This window comes from Salmo salar, chromosome ssa26 (assembly GCF_905237065.1).
Source record: "Salmo salar chromosome ssa26, Ssal_v3.1, whole genome shotgun sequence".
In the NCBI taxonomy this organism is placed as follows: Eukaryota; Metazoa; Chordata; class Actinopteri; order Salmoniformes; family Salmonidae; genus Salmo; species Salmo salar.
This window is the reverse complement of record NC_059467.1, coordinates 32,365,614-32,391,668: the sequence shown is the minus strand read 5'-3', so window position 1 is coordinate 32,391,668 and position 26,055 is coordinate 32,365,614. Positions and strand designations below refer to the sequence as shown.

Sequence of the window (26,055 nt, the reverse complement as noted above, 5' to 3'; positions counted from 1 at the left end):
ACCTGGACTACTGTCCAGTTATGTGGTCAGATGCCACAAAGAGGGACTTAAGAAAATTACAACTGGTCCAGAACAGGGCAGTACGGCTGGCCCTTAAATGTACACGGAAAGCTAATGTGTCAATCTCTCCAGGCTCAAGTCATTGGACTGGATTGATTTAAGTAGAGGAAAGATTGACTTCATCACTACTTGTATTTGTGAGAAGTATTGACATGTTGAATGCACAGTGATGTCTGTTTTAAACTACTAGTACACAGATCAGACACCCATGCATACCCCACCAGACATGCCACCAGAGGTCTCTTCAGTCCCCAAGTCCAGAACAGACTATGGGAGGAGCACAGTACTACAAAGAGCCATGACAACATGGAACTCTATTCCACATCAAGTAACTGATGCAAGCAGTAAAATTCAATAAAATAAAGATGATAATACACGTTATGGAACAGCGGGGACTGTGAAGCGAGACACACACACACACACAATAACATACTCACTATACACACACGTACACATTGATTTTGTGTTGTGGTAGTAGAGTAGTGGCCTGAGGGCACACACTTAATGTGTTGAGAAATGTATTTTAATGTTTAAATTGAATTATAATGTACATTACTGCCTTCATGACTTGTCAGCAGCTATAGGGATCCTTAGTAAGTACAAATACTGGTGTATGTTGAAGTTGCCCCTAGACGCTAGTTTGGGGTCAGTTTTTCATTTTCTGTCCCTCACTAATGGCTAAGGTTGGGAAGGGCCTGTAAGTAAGCATTAGTTACTCTACACCTGTTGTTTACAAAGCATTTGACAAATAACATTTGATTTTGATTTGATTGGAGGAGGGAAAGCTAATCCTACATATTCACGGGGGGGAAACTTCACCCCAGCGTGTACCTACTCTCTAGGTATCCTGTTGTCTCTTGTGACATGCTAGTTACATGGGCCTATATGATAACACGTTTCGTATCTCAATTGGGTTGAGGTCGTGTGATTGTGGAAGCCAGATCATCTGATGTAGTGCTCCATCACTCTCCTTCTTGGTCAAATAGCCCTTACACAGTCTGGAGGTGTGTTGGGTCATTGTTGAAAAACAAATTATATTCCCACTAAGCGCAAACCAGATGGGATTGCGTATCGCTGCAGAATGCTGTGGTAGCCATGCTGGTTAGGTGCCTTGAATTCTAGTTCATTTGAGGTATCGGCATAATCGGTGTCCAAAAATGCCGATTACCGATTGTTATGAACTTGAAATGGGCCCTATTTAATCGGTCGACCTCTTCTCTGGCAACAGTTCTGGTGGACATTCCTGCAGTCAGCATGCCAATTGCACACTCCCTCAAACCTTGAGACATCTGTGGCATTGTGTTGTGTGACAAAACTGCACATTTTAGAGTGGCCTTTTATTGTCCCCAGCACAAGGTGAACCTGTGTAATGATTATGCTGTTTAATCAGCTTCTTGATATGCCACATTTGTCACGTAGATGGATTATCTTGGTAAAGGAGAAATGCTCACTAACAGGGACGTAAACGGATGTGTGCAAAAAATGAGAGAAATAAGCTTCTAGGATCTTTTATTTCAGCTCATGAAACATGAGACCAACACTTTACATGTTGCATTTTATATTTTTGTTCAGTGTAGTTCCTCTCCTCTGTTATCTCCTTATCTCTCCCTTGTGTGTCCACCTAATCCTTCGGTCTTTGTTTTAGTAGTAGTAGTAATATTAATAATGCCTATTTAGAGGTGAGAAAGATAGCGGTCTGTCTGTGTCTGCTACAGAGGCAAGGCCAGTGTGCAAACTACTTTACGTGAGAGGTAAGCCTATTCACCCAGCCTCTCTTAGAGGACAAAGGAAGTTGATTTGAAGCATTTTCAAATCTCTTTATTGTAAAAAAAACAAACAAAAAAACGCTGAGCATTTTTCAATCAACACTGGCCTTCTGAGGATGACTCAACACCTCTTTTACACTTCATTTTTGTTGTCATATAGCAGACACTGTTATCCAGAGCAACTTACACAAGCAATTAGGGTTAAGTACCTTGCTCAAGGGCACATCGACAGATTTTTCACCTAGTCGGCTCTGGGATTTGAATCAGCGACCTTTCAGTCACTGGTCCAATAGGCTACCTGCCTTTTACACATTCTCCTGTTTGACCCTGAACTTCTCAGCTTTGTCATGCCCCTTGCCTGGACCGCTAGCCTGGCAGGTAACAACAGTATAAACTGTCTCTTGTTATTAACACCCCAGCACCACTGTCTTCATGCTAATGTCTTCTCTCTCCCCCAGTTTATAGACTCATTATGAGTGTGAGAACAGGCTGGCTGGCCAGATGTTATCTGGAATTCTATGAGTCAGTCAGTCATGTCGGCCAGAGGAGTGAGAGAGGAGAGGTTAACTAGGGCTGCAGGCCAGGGCTGTGTGCATTTAGCCACCTTTCTCTGTCACTGCCACAGCCTGCCTACCTGGGAAACGGGTTGGAGAGTGGGTAGGAAGTTGGATGGGGAGTTGGGTGCTTCATGAAACCGACTCATGTCGTCAGAAGGTAAAGGGTCAACAGAGGGGTGTGTGTGTGTGCGGTTTATGAAGGGAAATGTGGCTGGTTAATTTCCTACAGGAAGACTAAGTGGCCAAAAAGAGCCCTTCCTCTGTTTGGCAGAGAAAGAGGGAGGGAGAGGGAGGTAGAGAGAGGGGGAGGGAGGTAGAGAGAGGGGGAGGGAGGTAGAGAGGGGGGGAGAACGAGGGAGGTCGGGAGAGGGGGAGAACAAGGGAGGTCGAGAGGGGGAGGTCGAGAGGGGAGAACGAGGTAGAGCGAGTGAGGGATGTAGAGAGAGAGAAGGAGAACTAGAGGGAGAGAGACGTGTCTGTGTTCCTGGCTGGGGCTTTAAAGTGCATCTAAATTGAGTCTTTTGTTGCCTGACATTCTCAGGTACCATGGATACAGGTCAACGGGGACCAAAGCCTCTCTAACAACCCTCTGTTAACACTATTAACCATCAAACCACCTGAATGAATGAGATGTCCTGTATTCATTATCTGAAGCATTCAAATCTTCTCCTGTTATCATAATATCACCATCCTATTGAAGATAGTTTTACCATAATGAATAGGGCTGGGAATTGCCAGGGACTCACGATACAATATTATCACGATACTTAGGTGCCGATACGATTCTATATATATTGCGATTCGATAATGTGATTTGATGTTCTAAACATATTGCTCACTATAGAGTATGTCTGCTGCAGATAGACGAGAGCATGAGAAAACGAGTTTTGATCAGTCAGGGAAATAAAAGTGCTGTAAACATGTTGACTCACTATTTAAAAAGAAGATTGAAAACAAGCTATAGGATGAAAAATCCAGGAGTTTTGGTGCAGGTACAGCCGACTAGCGCTACCTGACCCGTACAGCCGACTAGCGCTAGCTGACCCGTGCAGCCGACTAGCGCTAGCTAACCCGTACAGCCGACTAGCGCTAGCTGACCCGTGCAGCCGACTGTAGTATAAATACATATATTATACAGTACCAGTCAAAAGTTAGGACATCTACTCATTGAAGGGTTGTTCTTTATTTAAATGATTTTCTACATTCTAGAAAAGTAGTGAAGACCTCAAAACTATCAAATGACACATGGAACAATGTAGTAACCAAAAAAGTGTTAAACAAATCAAAATAGATTTGAGATTCTTCAAATTAGCCACCCTTTGCCTTGATGACCGCTTTGCTTACTCTTGGCTTTCTCTCAACCAGCTTCACCTGGAATTATTTTCCAACAGTCTTGAAGGAGTTCCCACATATGCTGAGAACTTGTTGGCTGCTTTTCCTTCACTCTGCGGTCCAACTCATCCCAAACCATCTCAATTGGGTTGAGGTCAGGTGATTGTGGAGGTCAGGTCATCTGATGCAGCACTCCATAACTCTCCTTCTTGGTCAAATAGCCCTTACACAACCTGCAGGTGTGTTGAGTCATTGTCCTGTTGGAAAACAAATGACAGTCCCACTAAGCCCAAACCAGATGGGATGGTGTATCGCTGCAGAATGCTGTGGTAGCTATGCTGGTTAAGTGTGCCTTGAATTCTAAATAAATCAGACAGTGTCACCAGAAAAGCACCCCCACATCATCACACCTCCATGCTTCACGGTGGGAACCACACATGCAGAGATCATCCGTTCACCTACTCTGCGTCTCACAAAGACACTGCAGTTGGAACCAAAAATCTAAATTTGGATTCATCAAAACAAAGGACAGATTTCCACCAGTCTAATGTCCATTGCTCATGTTTCTTGGCCCAAGCAAGTCTCTTCTTCTTATTCATGTCCTTTAGTAGTGGTTTCTTTGCAGCAATTCAACCATGAAGGCCTGATTCACACAGTCTCCTCTGAACAATTGATGTTGAGATGTGTCTGTTACTTGAACTCTGTGAACTCTGCAACTGCACTTGAAGAAACATTCAAAGTTCTTGACATTTTCCGCATTGACAGACCTTCATGTCTTAAAGTAATGATGGACTGTCATTTCTCTTTGCTTATTTGAGCTGTTATTGGCATAATATGGACTTGGTCTTTTACCAAATAGAGCTGTCTTCTGTATACCACCTCTACCTTGTCACAACATAACTGATTGGCTCAAATGTATTAATTTGTGGAATTTCTTTCCTTCTTAACTTTTAACAAGGCACACCTGTTAATTGAAATGTATTCCAAGTGACTACCTCTTGAAGCTGTGCCAAGAGTGTGCAAAACTGTCAGAGGCAAAGGGTGGCTATTTTGAAGAATCTCAAATATATTTTGATTTGTTTAACACTTTTTTTGGTTACTACATGATTCCATATGTGTTATTTCATAGTTGTGATGTCTTCACTATTATTCTACAATGTAGAAAATAGTACAAATAATGAGAAACCATCGAATGAGTAGGTGTGTCCAAACTTTTGACATGTACTGTATATAGGCCTAATACATATAATTGTTTTTACAAATCGATACTTGGAGTCAAATATCTGTATAATATCGTCCCAAAATAATATTGCAAAATGTAACTGTATATATTCCCCCCATCACTAATAATGAACAGAGATGGCCTTGTGAAACCAGCTTGATCTCGCGATCGCTCACATTCTGTTTCACTTCACATCGAAACGTGAACACAGCGGACAGTCTGCTTGACCAGGCTAGAGCAGATTTGAATAGTAGGAATGCCACTGACCAGAGAGTTGGGCCTAGTTTCAGTGGGAAGTGAGTCGCTCCCAGTGACTATTCGTTGTCTAGTAATGGTAAGCCTTACCAAGTCGTCCTGTGAGTACCTAACCTGTGGTTCCTGTGTATATAGCGGAGGTGGTTGGTTGAGTGAAACATGCTCATGTGACAAGTGAGGCTTTCTCAGCAGGTGGTCTGAAGAAGATATAAATGACTGAGGCCTCTACCTCTACCATCCTGCCTCTCTCTCTCCGGTAATAAGCAGTGTGTCTCAGACACATTCATCAGCCCTCTGAGTTAGAGGTCGACCGATTAATCGGAATGGCCGATTAATTGGGGCCGATTTTCAAGTTTTCATAACAATCGGTAATCTGTATTTTTGGCCACCGATTTGCCACATATATATATATATATATATATTTTACACCTTTATTTAACTAGGCAAGTCAGATTAAGAACACATTCTTATTTTCAATGACGGCCTAGGAACGGGGGTTAACTGCCTTGTTCAGGGGGGATTCGTTTTTGCAACCTTGGTTACTAGTCCAACGCTCTAACCACCTGCCTTACATTGCACTCCACGAGATGAGATGAGATGATAGTTTCCGGATTCGACCATATTAATGACCTAAGGCTCGTATTTCTGTGTGTTTATTATGTTATAATTAAGTCTATGATTTGATAGAGCAGTCTGACTGAGCGGTGGTAGGCACCAGCAGGCACTTTCGTGCGTTTTGCCAGCAGCTCTTCGCTGTGTTTCAAGCTGTTTATGACTTCAAGCCGGGTGGGTATAATTTGTGTAACGTTCCAACAGGAATCTATTCCAAAAACTTTGTAAATAACAAGGTTGTCAAAAAACAACGCATATAAAGTTGTATAGCGGCAGAATAAGATACCGGGTAGGGAGTGGTCTATTTCATTGCGTTTTTCACTCATCACGTTTTTTCCTGAAAAATGTCTGTCCTCACATGTCTGTTTGCCTATGGACAAACATTAAGAATAAGCTACGTGGCGAGTTGATGCCTATTCGGCAGCTAGTTAGCTAGGTTTGTATTCGTTGCTACTTTGTATGCGTTGTTGGTTGGCAACCATTTACTTTACGTTTTTTGGAACAGATTCCTGTTGGAACGTTCCACAACTTATACCCACCCCTTCAAGCCTGTCAACTCCCAAGATTAGGCTGGTGTAACCGATGTGAAATGGCTAGCTAGTTAGCGGGTGCGCGCTAATAGCGTTTCAAACGTCACTCGCTCTGAGACTTGGAGTAGTTGTTCCCCTTCCTCTACATGGGTAACGCTGCTTCGAGGGTGGCTGTTGTTGATGTGTTCCTGGTTTGAGCCCAGGTAGGAGCGAGGAGAGGGACGGAAGCTATACTGTTACACTGGCAATACTAAAGTGCCTATAAGAACATCCAATAGTCAAAGGGATATGAAATACAAATGGTATAGAGAGAAATAGTCCTATAATTCCTATAATAACAACAACCTAAAACTTCTTACCTGGGAATATTGAAGACTCATGTTAAAAGGAACCACCAGCTTTCATATGTTCTCATGTTTTGAGCAAGGAACTTAAATGTTAGCTTTTTTACATGGCACATATTGCACTTTTACTTTCTTCTCCAACATTTTGTTTTCCATTATTTAAACCAAATTGAACATGTTTCATTATTTATTTGAGGCTAAATTGATTTTATTGATGTATTATATTAAGTTAAAATAAGTGTTCATTCAGTATTGTTGTAATTGTCATTATTACAAATAAATAAAAAATAAAAAAATCGGGCGATTAATCTGTATCGGCTTTTTTGGTCCTACAATAATCGGTATCGATATCGGCATTGAAAAATCATAATCGGTCGACCTCTACTCTGAGTGTCTCTGTCCTACAGATTAACTCCTATTCACAGTTAGAGTAACACAAGGTTTCTCTCTACTGCTCACTGATCACTCAGCTTTTAACAGACACGGATTTGCAATTTTCAATCACCTTTTAGACTTTGAGACTGGAGCGATTATGTGGTGAGGGATTGAGCGACAGAGAGGAAGATATAGAGTGAGAGATGGTATCTGTTGAGATCTGTTGAGGCTGCGGTGCTGGTCTGCAGTGCTGGTGTGGTTGGTTGGTCAGGAGATGCGTGAAGGTTATTTGGTATGTTCCTGTACTCAGCCCTTAAACACTACCGCGATGAAGAAGACAACTTCCAGGTAGACAACCTGTTTTATCTGTGTTTTAGAACTTCTGGTCTTCTACCTCCTGTTTTTAGAATTCTGTTCTACTTCTGTTGTTCTAGCGCTTTTGTTGTGCCACTGCTGTGTTACAGCTTCCATCTGACCTTTGTTCGAGAACTTCAGTTCTTCTAGCGCTGTTTCTGAAACGCCTGTTGTACTAAAACTGTTTGAAGCTGGTATGTTCTTTCGCTGTGGGAAAACAACAGGGCTACTAGGCCTCTTCAAACCTGGTCATTCCCAGTGTTGTGTAATCTCAGCTCTCTGCCAGTAAACCACTGTACCCAGTATTTCTCTGAGTTAGGAGGAGGTGAAGAATTTCAGCCTGTTCCTTTGTGAAGGGAAGGATTATTGGTGCTAATCGTCTGTGAGGCCCTGTGTTGTTTAGAACCAGGAACAAAAAGCAATCGGAACGACGGAACCCTGGAAATTAATTGAAAATTCTTCTGACATAAAGCTCTCGTTCTCGCTGGACGCTCGGCCGCCTGTCTCAGGAGAGTGAGAGAGTTTGTGGTTGTGAACGGACCGCTGCTGCTCACACACGCACACTGCTGTCCCCTTGGCAGCACTAGCAGCTCTGGTCTAATACACAGCAGGATTTAGTCTGATTACATGTATTAGTTTATCAATCAGAATACTGAGCCTCCTGGATTAGGGGGTCACTAGGAGCTCCTGGCTGGCTAGTTTGGGGGCCGTGAGGGGAACTCGGCTCTGTGGTTACTGGTTAGTTACAACAGCAAACATTGATTGGACTGCCTTTAACTATGAAAATATTGTCTTGTATTATTTTGTGTTGATATGAGTTCAAATTGTATGTACGCATGTACAGTCGTGGCCAAAAGTTTTGAGAATGACACAAATATTAATTTTTACAGTCTGCTGCCTCAGTTTGTATGATGGCAATTTGAATATACTCCAGAATGTTATGAAGAGTGATCAGATTAATTGCAAAGTCCCTATTTGCCATGCAAATGAACTGAATCCCAAAAACACATTTCCACTGAATTTCAGCCCCACCACCACAAAAGGACCAGCTGATATCATGTCAGTGATTTTCTCGTTAACACAGGTGTGTGTTGATGAGGACAAGGCTGGAGATCACTCTGTCATGCTGATTGAGTTTGAATAACAGACTGGAAGCTTCAAAAGGAGGGTGGTGCTTGGAATCATTGTTCTTCCTCTGTCAACCATGGTTACCTGCAAGGAAACACGTGCCGTCATCATTGCTTTGCACAAAAAGGGCTTCTCCCAACCATCCAGGAACAGTTTGGTGACGAACAATGCCTTTTCCAGCATGATGGAGCATCTTGCCATAAGGCAAAAGTGATAACTAAGTGGCTCGGGGAACAAAACATCAAAACATCTTTTCTTTGGGGGGGTCTATGGCCAGGAAACTCCCCAGACCTTAATTCCATTGAGAACTTGTGGTCAATCCTCAAGAGGCGGGTGGACAAACAAAAACACACAAATTCTGACAAACTCCAAGCATTGATTATGCAAGAATCGGCTCCCATCAGTCAGAATGTGGCCTAGAAGTTAATTGACAGCATGCCAGGGCAGATTGCAGAGGTCTTGAAAAAGAAGGGTCAACACTGCAAATATTGACTCTTTGCATCAACTTCATGTAATTGTCAATAAAAGCCTTTGACACTTATGAAATGCTTGTAATTATACTTCAGTATTCCATAGTAACATCTGACAAAAATATCTAAAGACACTGAAGCAGCAAACTTTGTGAAAATTTATATTTGTGTCATTCTCAAAACTTTTGGCCACTACTGTATGTATGTTGAATGTTCACGGTAAGTCAATTAAGCAATCAAGTAGACCAGCTACAGCCCCGTTTGAACTGTACATTGGCCCATGGTTTCCCTACTATAGTGATCTCTGATACAGGGAGCCAATTTGTAACGTTGTGCTTCATTATATTTCTGTCTCCTCTCTCCACAGTCCCAGAAATCCTGGATAGAAAGCACTTTCACCAAGAGGGAATGTGTCCACATACTTCCAGTGTCGAAAGACCCCCACAGGTATCAATCAATCAAATGTATTTATAAAGCCCTTTTTATATCAGCCGATGTCACAGTGCTATACAGAAACCCAGCCTAAAACCCCAAACAGCAAGCAATGCAGACGCAGAAGCACGGTGGCTAGGAAAAACTCCCTAGAAAGCCAGGAACCTAGGAAGAAACCTAGAGAGGAACCAAGCTCTGCGGGGTGGCCAGTCCTCTTCTGGCTGTGCTGGGTGGAGATTATAACAGAACACGGCCAAGATGTTCAAACGTTCATAGATGACCAGCAGGGTCAGATGATGATGATGATAATAATAATCAGTGGTTGTAGAGAGTGCAAAAGGTCAGCACCTCAGGAGTAAATGTCAGTTGGCTTTTCATAGCCAATCATAGAGAGAGAGAGTCGAAAACAGCAGGTCCGGGACAAGGCATCACGTCCGGTGAACAGGTCAGGGTTCCATAGCCGCAGGTAGAACAGTTGAAACTGGAGCAGCAGCAGGTGGACTGGGGACAGCAAGAAGTCATCAGGCCATGTAGTCCTGAGGCTCCTAGGACTCCGGTCCTCCGAGAGGAGAGAGTTAGAGGGCGCATACTTAAATTCACACAGGACACCGGATAAGACAGGAGAAATACTCCAGATATAACAGAGTATGTGTGTCTGTCTGTGTCTCTGTCTCTTTCTCTGTCTGTCTCTCACATGTATCTCTCTCTCCCGTCCCTCCATCCGTGAGTGTTTATTACTTGCATGGAGGGGTTAGTACACTGCAATCTGTAATTACACTGAGTGTCAGTAAAGGCCAGAAGGTGAAACTCAACCACTACTGTAGTTAGTAAGATTTGGTGTTAGGGCAGGGTGTAGCCCAACTACTAGGTTATCCTCCAACAGTCAGCCAGCCAAGGGCGTAACTTTGTGTCAATTAGTTCCAGTGTCAACACCCCTCTACAGGGGGTCCGGGGGCTTGGGAGATTTTATTTTACTTGCTGTGAAATGGTTGTTTCTGTTGACTTTGTAAGGGAAACTGCATCTAAAAAAATCCTGATAATTTGGGCAATATACCCCAATCACAACTGCAAAGACCAATATTTTTCTATATTACTTTAAACCGTGTTCCTACTCTTAACAGTTAACAGAAAGTCACCACCACACCCATTCTTTAACTAAATTTGAATGTCAAAGCCCATTATTCTATTTGTGTACCCTTCGCCACGCTTGGTTAGTACATGGTCTTGAATAACTCATTTCTTATACCCAACTAATTTAAAAGCAGTCGAGTACAGAAACTTTTTACACAATTTAATTGCAGTATTAATTCCTCAAATAATTCAGAGACAGTTGGAAATATAACTCTTCAATATGGATCAAACATTAGACTTCAAATAAATCAATCAGTATGGTGTCATTCTCAAGCATTAGAATTCAAAATAAATCAAATTGTATTTGTCACATGCGCCGAATACAACAGGTGTAGACCTTACAGTGAAATGCTTACTTAACCAACAATGCAGTTTTAAGACAATATTTCTATATTTTTATTAAGTAAGAGATAAGAAAAACAAATAATTAAGGAGCAGCAGTAAATAACAATAGGGGCTATATACAGGGGTTACCGGTTCAGAATCAATGTGCGGGGGCACTGGTGTCGAGGTAATTGAGGTAATTATGTAGATGCCGGTAGGGTTATTAAAGTGGCTATGCATAGATAATAACAGAGAGTAACAGCATCGGGGGTGCAAAACAGTATGGCGTCATTCTCAAATTCAAAAGCATTAGACTTCAAAATAAACCAATCAGTATGGCGTCATTCTCAAGCAATAGACTTCAAAAATACTTAACATTGTCGTTCACCATCAAGTAAAAAACATACACATTGAATAACTGGTTGCAACCAAATATACAAAGGTGGGAATATAGTGGTACAGAGAGGGTTCAGATCTTCAGTCTCAATTCACTTAAATGCACCAAATACCTGTTTATGGCCGTCACTGACGGAAATAAGATGTGGGCATATTGTTTTCCTATCTATGGTATCCGGCTTCTCCTGGTGGATAGGACAGACGGCAACATGGTGCAATCTGCTTTGTGTCATTGTTGATCACAGCCACATCTTCAATCTCCATGAGAACCAAATGAAATCAGAATGCCGACAACAACATTCGTTATAACACTTGGGCTACAGTCAGCAAAGATGAGGAGCTGAACTGATAGTTCCAATGTGTGTGATGTAAATAGCTGTGCAACATGTTTTACCAGACTGCCTTATAACTCAAATTCAAAATGTTTACGTGATGTCCTGTTCGTCCTCACCCTGTGCCTCAACATGGGTGGTGCTCTCCCTCTCTCTACTGACTGTCTCTGATCCCTGCCATGACAACCAAATGAAATCAGAATGCAGGCAGCAGTAATTTTGTTATAGCACTTGGGCTATAGTCAGCAAAGATGAGGAGTTGAACTGATAGTGCCTCACCTGATGACCTGTTCATCCTCTCCCTGCCTCAGCATGGGGGGTGCTCACTCTCTCTCTTGCCTGTCTTTGAACCCTGCCATAATCATATGACCAAATACCATAATCATATGACAAAAATGTCTGGCCTTAACAATGATGGGGTTACCCTATTAAGACGAATTAGATTATGCTTTTATTAGCTAAATTATTGATTTACTGTCTGGCAATAAGTATAGCTAGCTGACTGCATAGTACCAGTCTATTGTGAATTGTACAGTGTAGATAGCTATGTAGCCATTCATTTACTTAGTCTACTGCACTCCTTCAATCTTATGTCCTGCACTTTTCTCGTCTTTGGTATTGGCACCTCCATTAAGCTACTTTTTCACTAGGGTGACCACTGACTCACTAAGTGCTGCTCATCTGAAACTGCAGTTGGAAAGATAAAAGGGAAGATCAAGATACTGTGCTAGCTTTGGTGCTAGCTTGCTAACCTTAGCCTAGCTAAAATAGCCAACCTAGCATTGCATCCCTTGGTATTAAACTGTTTTTATACTATTATCTCATCGCCAATAGTTTGCTAAATAAACAACAACATAGGACTACATTTTATAAAATGTTCATGAACTTTTACTCGTTTTAAACTTTCAAAACATTTATACATTGGAGCGCTCGTGAATATAGCTTCCCAGGGCTCAAGACTAATCTTGATTCTGGAGCGGCACCGGAGACAGCGTCTTCCATCAACAAAGCACCAAATTATGGAATTTCTTGTGGAAGAATGGTTTGGCATCCCTCCAATAGAGTTCCAGACACTTGTGGAATCCATGCCAATGCGCATTGAAGCTGTTCTGGCGGCTCGTGGTGGCCCAATGGCCTATTAAGATGCTTTATGCTTTCTCTCCATGTTTCCCATCCTACCCATGGCATTATTAACCAAAGCTAGCAGAGCGGAAACCAAAGCCTACTGGAGGCACGGTTCGTTCAAATCAAACACGAGCGGAGAGAAAGGCCAGTGCCTGTTGCGCACTGCGTATCATCCACCTTGCACCTCTGAGCAGAGGCAGTCAGCAGTTTGAAGGTAGCCTAGCCAAAATCAGACCATAGAAATTGAGGGAATTATTTGCTGGGGGATCCAATTGTAAAATGAGGAGCAGGTGTTGTTTTCTATGTTTATAATCTGACAATATAATATGAGGGTCTGACGTGTAGGGTAGGCTAGGCTATGTGTGTTGTGTTTAAGGCTTGTATGAACTTGAAGGTCTCCTGCCGCTTAGTACTGTAGTATTTCCTACTTGAACTTGCTGGAATGTGACATTGCAGTGCTGGAATTCTACAGAGGTCCGTTTGTACACTTTTCACACTACTGAACCATGCTGGCCTGGTTACAATGCTGCAACTGTGTTGGGAAAGACAATCTGAAAAGAAAAATCCAAGCAAGCACAGTACGGTTTGGGTTCGAGACCGTGTGAAAAGGGTGCTAGTGTGTGTGGTGTAAGTGTGTGGTAGGTTACAGTCATTCAGTTCACCACATCTACTGGACAGCTAGACACTCAAATAAGTCGGCTCTCTTCAAAACATATATTTTATTGTTTAGTACTAACAAAGGATTTCAGGCTAGCTATTTTTCCCAAAATGACACCAATCGTTGCCAGTTTACCCTCAGTGACACGGATTCCATCCCCACACTCTAAAAGTAGTGGTTCCCAACCTGGTGTGTCTTGAGGAACTCTCAGGTGTGCCGTGACACTTTTTCTAATCTTGATTTGAAAGAATTTGAACACTTAGTTAAAAGTGACCAGTGGAATGCACATGGGAGCAGTGGCAGTCAGATAATACACTAAATGGCAGATGGTTACATCTGCATCGTTGTTTCAAGTCCAGTGTGCTCAGGATGTTACATTTCTATCATTTGAAAACCATTGGCACAGGCAAGTTTGATTAGGCTTAACCAGAGTCATTTATTTCTTAATATATGGCTCTGGACTTAGCTATGCCACAGCCTCTGCCATAGAACCAAATGGATCATGGCTTTGTGTCTGTGGTTGCACATTTTACAATGCCGAAAAGCACTCATCTGTTGCCAAAACCATTCAAAACTAAATACCTATTTTACCGGAACTACATTCTCATTTCTGGCGCAGGTTGCGGGACACTCTTAAAACGGGTGCACACTAAAATGAACCATCATGAGTGGGGAACTATCAAAACGATGAAAATATTTCAAATAAACCCTAATGTATAAAAAAGAATTGCACAGAAAATAAACAGCTATTTTTAGTTCTCAACAGATGTTAGATCGGGTTCATGTCCGTGCTCTGGCTGGGCCACTCAAGGACATTCAGAGAGACGTTTCCCGAAGCCACTCCCGCGGTTGATTTGGCTGTGTGCGTCGGGCCGTTGTCCTGTTGGAAGGTGAATCTTTGCCCCAGTCTGAGAACCTGCTCCAGAGCGCTCAGGACTTCATCAAGGAGTTCTCTGTCCTTCTGGAAGGTTCTCCCATCTCTACAGAAGAACTCCAGAGCTCTGTCAGTGATCATCGGGTTCTTTGTTTCCTCCCTGACTAAGGCCCTTCTCCCCTGATTTCTCAGTTTGGCCGGGCGGCCAGGTCTAGGAAGAGTTTTGGTGGTTACATACTTCTTCCATTTGGGAATGATTGAGGCCACTGTTCTTGGGACCTTCAATGCTGCAGAAATGTTTTGGTACCCTTCCCCCAGATCTGTGCTTGGACGCAATCCTGTCTCGGCGCTCTACGGACAATTCCTTCGACCTCATGGCTTGTTTTTAGCTCTGACATTCACTGTCAACTGTGGGACCTTACATAGACAGGTGTGTGCCTTTCCAAATCATGTCCAATCAGTTGAATTTACCACAGGTGGACTCAAGTTGTAGAAACAAGGATGATCAATGGAAACAGGATGCACCTGAGCTCAATTTCGAGTCTCATAGCAAAGGGTCGGAATACTTATGTAAATAAGGAATTTATGTTTTTATTTTTTATACATTTGCAAAAATGTTATCTGTTTCCGCTTTGTCATTATGGGGTATTGTGTGTAGATTGCTGAGGATTTTTTATTTATTTAATCCATTTTAAAATAAGGGCTGTAACGTAACAACATGTGGAAAAGGTGAAGGGGTCTGATTGCTTTCCGAAGGCATTGTGTCTATATACACATCAATTACACATAACACGAAAAGCAGAACACAAACATATGAAACAAACACTTTCTTCAGTAAAAAGGCCATCTAACGTCTTCCTGAATTTCCCCTAGAGGCACCAAATCCACCAACTTTAGGCACTTTTGGAGATCATTGCTAACTCGGTGGAGATCATTGCTAACTTGGTGGAGATCATTGCTAACTCGGTGGAGATCATTGCTAACTCGGTGGAGATCATTGCTAACTCGGTGGAGATCATATCCAATATCAGATTTCTGTATAAACTAGAGGAGTCTCAGTTGGCCCGACCAACCAGTGCTCCCGCACATTGGCTAACCGGGCTATCTGCATTGTGTCCCACCACCCGCCAACCCCTCTTTTTACGCTACTGCTACTCTCTGTTCATATATGCAAAGTCACTTTAACCATATCTACATGTACATACTACCTCAATCAGCCTGACTAACCGGTGTCTGTATGTAGCCTTGCTACTTTTATAGCCTCGCTACTGTATATAGCCTGTCTTTTTACTGTTGTTTTATTTCTTTACTTACCTATTTTTCACCTAATACTTTTTTTGCACTATTGGTTAGAGCCTGTAAGTAAGCATTTCACTGTAAGGGCTACACTTGTTGTATTCGGCGCACGTGACAAATAAACTTTGATTTGATTTATATATCGGTGAGTGTGTTACGCAATCAATTCTAGCTGGTTTACTTATTGATCATACTAACAACACTGCTGCTTCCTGTGAAGTACAACCCCGAGATGGGCTAACAACGGGTACATGATGAACGTGTCTTCAAACGAGACTAGATAGAAACTGTTGTCTGGGTTCATCTCTCTTATTTTACAAGGCCAGGTAACAGCTATACTATACAGTGGGGGAAAAAGTATTTGATCCCATGCTGATTTTGTACGTTTGCCCACTGACAAAGAAAGGATCAGTCTATAATTTTAATGGTAGGTTTATTTGAACAGTGAGAGACAGAATAACAACAAAAATATCCACAAAAACGCATGGCAGAAATGTTATAAATTGATTTGCATTTTAATGAGGGAAATAAGTATTTGACCCCCTCTCAATCAGAAAGATTTCTGGCTCCCAGGTGTCTTTTATACAGGTAACGAGCTGAGATTAGGAGCACACTTAAAGGGAGTGCTCCTAACCGCAGCTTGTTACCTGTAAAAAAGACACCTGTCCACAGAAGCAATCAACCAATCAGATTCCAAACTCTCCACCATGGCCAAGACCAAAGAGCTCTCCAAGGATGTCAGGGACAAGATTGTAGACCTACACAAGGCTGGAATGGGCTACAAGACCATCACGAAGCAGCTTGATGAGAAGGTGACAACATTTGGTGCGACTATTCGCAAATGGAAGAAACACAAAAGAACTGTCAATATCCCTCGGCCTGGGGCTCCATGCAAGATCTCACCTCATGGAGTTGCAATGATCATGAGAACGGTGAGGAATCAGCCGAGAACTACACGGGAGGATCTTGTCAATGATCTCAAGGCAGCTGGGACCATAGTCACCAAGAAAACAATTGGTAACACTCTACGCCGTGAAGAACTGAAATCCTGCAGCGCCCGCAAGGTCCCCCTGCTCAAGAATACATATACATGCCCGTCTGAAGTTTGCCAATGAACATCTGAATGACTCAGATGACAACTGGGGAAAGTGTTGTGGTCAGATGAGACCAAAATGGAGCTCTTTGACATCAACTCAACTCGCCGTGTTTGGAGGAGGAGGAATGCTGCCTATGACCCCAAGAACACCATCTCCACCATCAAACATGGAGGTGGAAACATTATGCGTTGGGGGTGTTTTTCTGCTAAGGGGACAGGACAACTTCACCGCATCAAAGGGACGATGGACGGGGCCATGTACCGTCAAATCCTGGGTGAGAACCTCCTTCCCTCAGCCAGGGCATTGAAAATGGGTCGCGGATGGGTATTCCAGCATGACAATGACCCAAAACACACGGCCAAGGCAACAAAGGAGTGGCTCAAGAAGAAGCACATTTAGGTCCTGGAGTGGCCTAGCCAGTCTCCAGACCTTAATCCCATAGAAAATCTGTGGAGGGAGCTGAAGGTTCGAGTTGCCAAACGTCAGCCTCGAAACCTTAATGACCTGGAGAAGATCTGCAAAGAGGAGTGGGACAAAATCCCTCCTGAGATGTGTGCAAACCTGGTGGCCAACTACAAGAAACGTCTGACCTCTGTGATTGCCAACAAGGGTTTTGCCACCAAGTACTAAGTCATGTTTTGCAGAGGGGTCAAATACTTATTTCCCTCATTAAAATGCAAATCAATTTATAACATTTTTGACCTGCGTTTTTCTGGATTTTTTTTGTTGTTATTCTGTCTCACTGTTCAAATAAACCTACTATTAAAATTATAGACTGATCATTTCTTTGTAAGTGGGCAAACGTACAAAATCAGCAGGGGATCAAATACTTTTTTCCCCCCCACTGTATATGCAAACGTATGTGGACACCCTTTCAAATGAGTGGATTCGGCTATTTCAGCCACACCCATTGCTGACGGGTGTATAAAATCGAGCACACAGCCATGCAAACTCCATAGACAAACATTGTCAGTAGAATGCCTTATTGAAGAGCTCAGTGACTTTCAACATGGCACCGTCATAGGATGCCACCTTTCCAACAAGTCAGTTCGTCAAACTTCTGCCCTGCTAGAGCTGCCCCATTCAGCTGTAAGTGCTGTTATTGTGAAGTGGAAACATCTAGGAGCAACAACATCTTAGCCGCGAAGTGGCAGGCCACACAAGCGCACAGAACGGGACCACCGAGTGTGTAGCATGTAAAAATCATCTGTCTTCTCTTGCAACACTCCCTACCGAGTTCCAAACTGCCTCTGGAAGCAACGTCAGCACAAGAATTGTAAGTCGGATTTCCATGGCTGAGCAGCAGCACACAAGCCTAAGATCACCATGCGCAATGCCAAGCATCGGCAGGAGTGGTATGAAGTTCGCCACCATTGGACTCTGGAGCAGTGGAAACGCGTTCTCTGGAGTGATGAATCACGCTTCACCATCTAGCAGTCCCACGGACAAAGCTGGGTTTGGCGGATGCCAGGAACGCTACCTGCCCCAATGCATAGGGCCAACTGTAAAGTTTAGTGGAGGAGGAATAATGGTCTGGGGCTGTTTTTCATGGTTCGGGCTAGGCCCCTTAGTTCCAGTGAACGGAAATCTTAACGCTAAAACATACAATGACATTCTAGACGATTCTTTGCTTCCAACTTTATGGCACAAAGCGAGGTCCAAACAGAAATGGTTTGTCGAGATCGGTGTGGAAGAACTTGACTGGCCTGCACTGAGCCCTGACCTCAACCCAATCGAAAACCTTTGGGATGAATTGAAACGCAGACTGCGAGACAGGCCTAATCTCCCAACATCAGTGCCCGACCTCACAAATGCTCTTGTGGCTGAATGGAAGCATGTCCGCTCAGTAATGTTCCAACATCTAGTGGAAAGCCTGTTATTACAGCCTCCACTCTTTTTTTATATTATTTTTACTAGTTCCTACATTGTCGAATAATAGTGCAGACATCAAAACTATGAAATAACAAATATGGAATCATGTAGTAACCAAAAAAAGTGTTTAACAAATCAAAATATATATTATATTTGAGATTCTCCAAATAGCCACTCTTTGCCTTGATGACAGCTTTGCACACTCTTGGCATTCTCTTAACCAGCTTCACCTGGAATGCTTTTCCAACTTCACTTGGAATGCTTTTCCAACAGTCTTGAAGGAGTGCCCACATATGCTGAGCACTTGTTGGCTGCTTTTCCTTCACTCTGCAGTCCAACTCATCCCAAACCATCTCAATTGGGTTGAGGTCGGGTGATTGTGGAGTCCAGGTCATCTGATGCAGCACTCCATCACTCTCCTTCTTGGTAAAATAGCCCTTACACAACCTGCAGGTGTGTTGTGTCATTGTCCTGTTGAAAAACAAAGGATAGTCCCACTAAGCCCAAACCAGATGGGATGGCGTACTGCTGTGATAGCCATGCTGGTTAAGTGTGCCTTGAATTCTAAATATATCACAGTGTCACCAGCAAAGCACCATCACACCTCCTCCTCCATGCTTTACGGTGGGAAATACACATGCGGGGATCATGTGTTCGCCCACACCGCGTCTCACAAAGACGCAGCGGTTGGAACCAAAAGTCTCCAATTTGGACTCATCAGACCAAAGGACAGATTTCCACTGGTCTAATGTCCATTTGCTCAGGTTTCTTGGCCCAAGCAAGTCTCTTCTTCTTATTGGTGTTCTTTAGTAGTGGTTTCTTTGCAGCAATTCGACCATGAAGGCCTGAGTCATGAAGGCCTGTCTCCTCTGAACAGTTGATGTTGAGATGTGTCTGTGACTGGAACTCTGAAGCATTTATTTGAGCCACAATTTCTGAGGCTGGTAACTCGAATGAACTTATCTGCAGCAGAGGTAACTCTGGGTCTTCCATTCCTGTGGCGGTCCTCATGAGAGCCAGTTTCATCATAGCGCTTGATGGTTTTTGCGACTGCACTTGAAGAAACTTTCAACGTTCTTAAAATGTTCTGTATTGACTGACCTTCATGTCTTAAAGTAATGATGGACTGTCATTTCTCTTTTGTTTATTTGAGCTGTTCATGTCATAATATGGACTTAGCCCTATTTGGTAAAATACCATCTTCTGTTTACCCGCCTACCTTGTCACAACACAACTTAATGTGTTTGAGCCAATCAGAAGGAAAGAAATTCCACAAATTAAGTTTTTAGAAAGGCACACCTGTTAATTGAAATGTATTCCGGGTGACTACCGCATGAAGCTGGTTGAGAGAATGCCAAGAGTGTGCAAAGCTGTCATCAAGGCAAAGGGTGGCTACTTTGAAGACTCTCAAATCTAAAATAAATGTTGATTTGTTTAACACTTTTTTTGGTTTCTACATGATTCCATATGTGTTATTTCATAGTTTTGATGTCTTCACTATTATTCTACAATATAGAAATGTTAAGAGAATTTTGTTCTCAATGTTCTTAAACTGAACTTTAATTAATCTACTCAGTCTGCAACCCAGAGTTTGTAAGGTTCTGGTTTAAATGAAGCAGACAGAGACCAAGCTTTCAAGAGTCAGATTCTTTATTCACGAGCGCTCTGAATATCATACAATGCACATAGCCGTTTATACCTCACACATTTGGTTATGACATACACTTTATAAATGCCCCCCCTCTCATCTAACACTGTCACAATGTTCAGCTTCGATAGCTCCTTCTGTCTAACCGGGTTCCTCTATCTACATGCCTGCAACTGACAAGTCGAGCTCAAAACAGGAAACCTCTATGGTTTCCCAGTGTCTGACTTCTCTATAATGTCATAGTAATCGACCAAATTGTTTCCTGCAAATCCATACAGACATCCTAATTGTCAATATTTCTCTAACCTACTTTGAAACACACACACACGTTAAATGTCCCCTTCTATTATTTGGCATTAACTCAATAAATGAATGCTATGTACAAGTCTTCTCCAAATGGTCATTGCTTTTCACATTCTGCAACATGTATCCTAATCTACTACAAGTTTTCCCTGGGTGGGGAGACTTCCTTCCTGTTATTAGTTTCACAGTTGTCACAATACATTGAGTGGTTGTTTTAACTTTTAGCCCTTAACTTATATCATTTATATATCAAGAAAATAGTAAAAATAAAGAAAAGCCCTTTGAATGAGTAGGTGTTCTAAAACTTTGGACCTGTAGTGTAGGTATATAATGTATGTATAATACTTATATTTTACTTCGTACTCTAATGTGAAGATGTGTTTGTTGATGTTGTTTCAGATGCCTTCCAGGATGTCAGATCTGCCAGCAGTTGGTGAGGTGAGTCTTTGGCCCTATTCTGATCTCTCAGACATGCATGAGCCCAGTCCTTTACTCAAGACCCTGGGACCTCCTCAATTCAACCAACCTCTTCTAAAATACTGTACTGACATAAACAATAACTGGTATTAAAGTTCTGTGTGAAAGTGTAGCCTAGTCTCTATTGCACTCCGCCTATCGTTCTTCACTGTATATAGTACGGTATATAGTATTGTATCAGTGGCGGTCGGTGCCGTTTAAGATGAGGAAGGACGATTTTTACAATATGTTGATGAGCATGCCGTTATTTCTGTTACAGCATATTTGATGACTGTCATTCATATTCCATTCACCCAACTCAATGTAACATCGTTTAGGTTACTACATGATACTCAAATCGTCCCTATACCCATCATGAGGTTGTTACAACCTATCTTATGAATGAAAGTTTACAATGTAGGTGCACAAGTCGAGAGAAACATTTGAGTAATCAAGGTGACGCACAGTGTCTCATTCAATACCGCCTTGCACAATCTTGCCTGCATCTAGCTGATCTAGTGTGTAACTGTAATCATTAGTCCAATAGTTGTAAACGAGAGTTTCTATTGGACAAATTAATGTATGTGTATCCCTGTTTCGTTACGTTTGCTCCAGTTTAAGAACGTTTTTCGGTGGAATGAATACACCCCTGATCACACGCAGATACAGTTCACTTTCATAGCAGCCATACACAAACAGCATGATCACTTTGCTTGTTAATTCCTTCTCAAATCTACGCGCTTTCTTCCTCTCACCTTTTCCCTTCGCTTGTGGGCTTCAGTGCACAACACATCAGCTGTCTGTGACTAGGCGAAAAAACCTTTCCATGCCAAACCTTTATATCATAACCGCTAACCTCTACACATAGCCTACGTCGTTGTCACCATATTAGCCAACGTCAGTCAACATAGCTACTTGAACTAACGCGTTAGTAAACCCGCTACAATCATGCCGTACAGTGTACATTAGCAAGCAGTTTAGCAGTTACACCGGCAGGCCCCGGTGGCAATAAATTTATAAAACTTAAAGCTTACCTTGACTTGGAAAAGTTCCAGTGTTGAATAGCCATACCCAGCTAGCTAACATGGCATCCCTCTCTGTTTGAGCCGGGTGTTTTGAGGAGGCTAAACTAGCTAGCTAAAGTAAGTGAAAGTAAAAATATACAATGAATATGGTTTGTTCTTCCTTGCTTTTCCTTCATTTTTAACTAAATTAAATTGTTCATAACTGTTCAACTATTGTCTTTCTCTCTCTTTGAGTCAACTACTCACCACATTTTATGCACTGCAGTGCTAGCTAGCAGTAGCTTATTCTTTCAGTACTAGTCATTATCTGATCCTTTGATTGGGTGGACTATATTTCAGTTCAAGCTGCAAGACCTCTGATAGGTTGGAGGAAGTCCTCTGGAAGTTGTCATAATTACTGTGTAAGTCTATAGAAGGGAGTGAGAACCTTGAGAATCCTAGGTTTTGTATTGAAGTCAACATTCTCAGAGGAGGACGGAAACTAGCTGTCACGACTTCCGCTGAAGTCGGCTCCTCTCCTTATTCGGGCGGCGTTCGGTGATCGACGTCAGGCTTTCTAGCCATCGCCGCTCCATTTTTCATATATCCTTTTGTCTTGTCTTGTTGCCATACACACCTGGTTTTCATTTCCCCAATGAAGCTACTTGTATTTAACCCTCTGTTTCCCATCATGTTTTGTGTGTAATTGTTTCATGTTATGTGGTGTTAGTTTACGCGCTTTACTTTTATGTTTCGTTTTTTTGAGTGCGTTTGATTTATGTCGTGCTCTCGTTTTTGGAACTGTAATAAAAGTGCGCTTGTTCATTATACTCTGCTCTCCTGCACCTGACTTCGCCTCCAATACACCTTTTGACAGAATTACACACCTTCAATGGAGTCAGCAGGAGCAGGTACCCCTGTTAGAGGAGTCGAGGAGCGCGTCCAGGAACATTCGGCCATGTTACAACATCTTGGTGCCATGATGGATCGCGTTGTCCAGACCATGGACCGCTGGGAGAGACAGGTAGTCTCCAGTGCCTCGACCAGCACAACCGGGGTTTTCTCCATCCGGAGAGAGTTCCAGTGGGATGCGTCTCTCCCTTCCCAGGGAGTTGCACAGTGCCAGGGATTACTGTTACAACTGGACCTCTACCTGGCCACTGTGCACCCAGCTCCCTCAGGAGGGGAGAGAGTGGCCGCCCTCGTCTTCTGCCTCACAGGAAGAGCGCTGGAGTGGGCAAACGCCATGTGGAGAGAAGGAGACATGGCGCCAGACCACTTTGAGGAGTTCACCCATCGCTTCAGTTCACCCGTCTTCGACCATCCACCTGAGGGCAGAGCGGCGGGGGAGAGGCTCTTCCATTTGAGACAGGGGACGAGGAGCGCCCAGGACTTCACCCTGGAATTCCGGACCTTGGCCGCCGGAGCAGGCTGGAACGACAGGGCCCACATCGACCACTATCGATGCAGCCTACGAGAGGACGTCTGACGTGAGCTGGCCTGCAGGGATGCCACCATTTCCTTCGACCAACTGGTGGATTTGTCCATCCGGTTGGATAACCTGCTGGTCACCCGCGGACGTCCAGAGGGGGCTCTGTCGGTTCCATCGTCCAGCACCCCCGCTTTCTAGCCATCGCCGCTCCATTTTTCATATATCCTTTTGTCTTGTCTTGTTTCCATACACACCTGGTTTTCATTTCCCCAATGAAGCTACTTGTATTTAACCCTCTGTTTCCCATCATGTTTTGTGTGTAATTGTTTCATGTTATGTGGTGTTAGTTTACGCGCTTTACTTTTATGTTCCGTTTTTTGAGCGCGTTTGATTTATGTCGTGCTCTCATTTTTGGAACTGTAATAAAAGTGTGCTTGTTCATTATACTCTGCTCTCCTGCACCTGACTTCGACTCCAATACACCTTTTGACACTAGCTGTCCTCCGACTACACCATGGTGCTACACTACAGAGTGCTGCTGAGGCTACTGTAGACCTTCATCACAAAACAATGTGTTTAAATCAGTTATTTTGTGACTCGTGAATATATTTATTATAGTTTTATCTAAAAAGGATAACATTATTATTTTTTTTATTCACTAAGGATGGTCCTCCCCTTCCTCCTCTAAGGAGCCTCCACTGTACTGTATATAGTACCCCACTGTATATTACTGTGTGTGTGTATATAATACTCAACTGTATATAATACTTTATACTGTACTGTATTTAGTACAGTACTACACCCCGGTCCTGAAGAGAGAAACCATTACCTTTCCAGGCTTTGTGTGTCAGGAGGAACACATCATCCCTCTGAGAGAGGGTGTATGGGAAAGCAGGACCTAGACTGCCGTGTGTGTGTGTTTCACTTTATAGAAATGTAGAGGGGTAAAGCTGATGATTCATATGGGGCTCTGACGTGTCTGTGTGTAAAATAACATTTAGTTCTGTGTCTCCCCCCTTTCTCTAGATGCTGCTGTGGTCGGCTGGTACGGCAGCATGCTGGGTTTACAGCCAGCCTGGCCATGAAGTACTCAGACGTGAACTTGGGTGGGGGGGCAGAGAGTGGGGTGCAGCCGGAGTTGGAGGAGTGGGCTGTGGACAAACACACACAGGAGAGCCCTACAGACGCTTACGGCATCGTTAACTTCCAGGGAGGGTCGCACTCTTACAGAGCCAAGGTAGGGTGGAGAGAAGCTTACACTATCAAGCACACACACACACTCTCACATCTCCATGGTGCTCAGAGACAGACACTCTCTAAGCGCTTAACTCTACAAATCAAACCAGTGTCTCAGTCACATTGTGTGTCTGGCCATCACCACATATTTGGCTACTTAGTAGGTTTAATCTGGCTGGCAAACCAGCTCCAAAGGTATACATTATAAGACATCCTTTGACCTGGCCTGGCCTAGCATTCTGGAAATTCTTCCGTGCCCCGAGCTGAGCAGCCTAGCCTGTCTAGTCTGCCTCCATAGCCAGAGGTTAAGTCCCAAATGGCATCCTATTCCCTATATAGTGCCTTATGTTTGACCATGGCCCATTGGGCTCTGGTCAAAAGTAGTGCACTATGTAGGTAAAAGGGTGCCATTTGGGATGCAGACAACTATACACCACCTAGGAAAACACTTTTACCTCAGACTAACTTTCTTACTTAAGCCTGTGTATTCCTTGCAAAACATACGCAATGTTTTTGATGAGTCACCTTCATCCCTTTTGGGCTAAACTAAGTGTTTATTATTGTGGTTATTCTACATGAAGTAGGTGAATATAATCACATAACGCCATTTAGTCTAATAGTTTAGAAACAGCAGTGACTGTAATACGGGCAAATCCCCCTCTTAAAACTACAGGTTTATTTTGCCTTGGAAGAAGTGAAGGGGTTAGGTGGCTGTGAGACTGAGAATATCCTTTACTGTACGTTCTGCTTTCCATGGCCCAGATTGACACATTTAATGGTGATGATGTATCAAGCATGTCCATGTAGGTCCTGGAAATCGCCCCTCGAAGACCCAAGTGTTGACGTTGGAACATCATTAATAATAATGTTAAGCTCGAAAAATTTTAAAAATGAAATTAAAGATGGGTGTATTTTGGAAGGACTACAACATTTAGTTTGTACATGAGACGTTCAAACTCTCCAATCTCTCCTTTCCTCCCCTCCTCTCCACTCCTCTCCTGTCCCCAGTATGTGCGTCTGTCCCATGACAGCAGGCCAGAGAGCATCCTGAGGCTGATGCTGAGTGAGTGGGCGATGGAGCTTCCTAAGATCCTCATCTCTGTCCACGGAGGCATCCAGAACTTTGACCTGCACCCCCGAATCAAACAGGTGGTGGGGAAGGGCCTGATCAAAGCTGCTGTCACCACCGGGGCATGGATACTGACAGGAGGGGTTAACACAGGTGATACACATACACATGGGCATAGAAAAACTCTCTCACACACACTGACTTACTGTTCTTATTACGTAAAAGACACAGAAGTCGGGTGTTCTGTCTTAGCAGAGTTGTGTTTCCATCCCAGTACTACTGGGACCTATATACTGTGTTGAACTCATTATGGAGACCTAATGATAATGTTTGACTCCTTACTTAATGACAGTGTTTAACTGATT

General features: G+C 43.1%; 1 protein-coding gene across 4 annotated transcripts in view; it reads left to right on the top strand.

Moving 5' to 3' along the window:
• trpm7 (transient receptor potential cation channel, subfamily M, member 7) overlaps positions 1-26,055 on the top strand; it is a 115,062-nt gene that overhangs the window by 11,333 nt on the left and 77,674 nt on the right. For 2 of the 4 annotated variants that reach the window (XR_006762136.1, XM_045708036.1), the window contains exons 1-5: positions 7,339-7,401; positions 9,373-9,452; positions 20,893-20,931; positions 24,412-24,622; positions 25,630-25,843. Coding sequence is in view for 3 of the 4 variants with exons in the window: in XM_045708036.1 (XP_045563992.1) it covers positions 7,348-7,401; positions 9,373-9,452; positions 20,893-20,931; positions 24,412-24,622; positions 25,630-25,843 (598 nt within the window). In the remaining variant the exon portion in view is untranslated. Of the gene's footprint in view, positions 1-7,319; positions 7,402-9,372; positions 9,453-20,892; positions 20,932-24,411; positions 24,623-25,629; positions 25,844-26,055 lie in introns of those variants that run through there. The other 2 variants (XM_045708035.1, XM_045708037.1) reach the window with 2 other exon arrangements.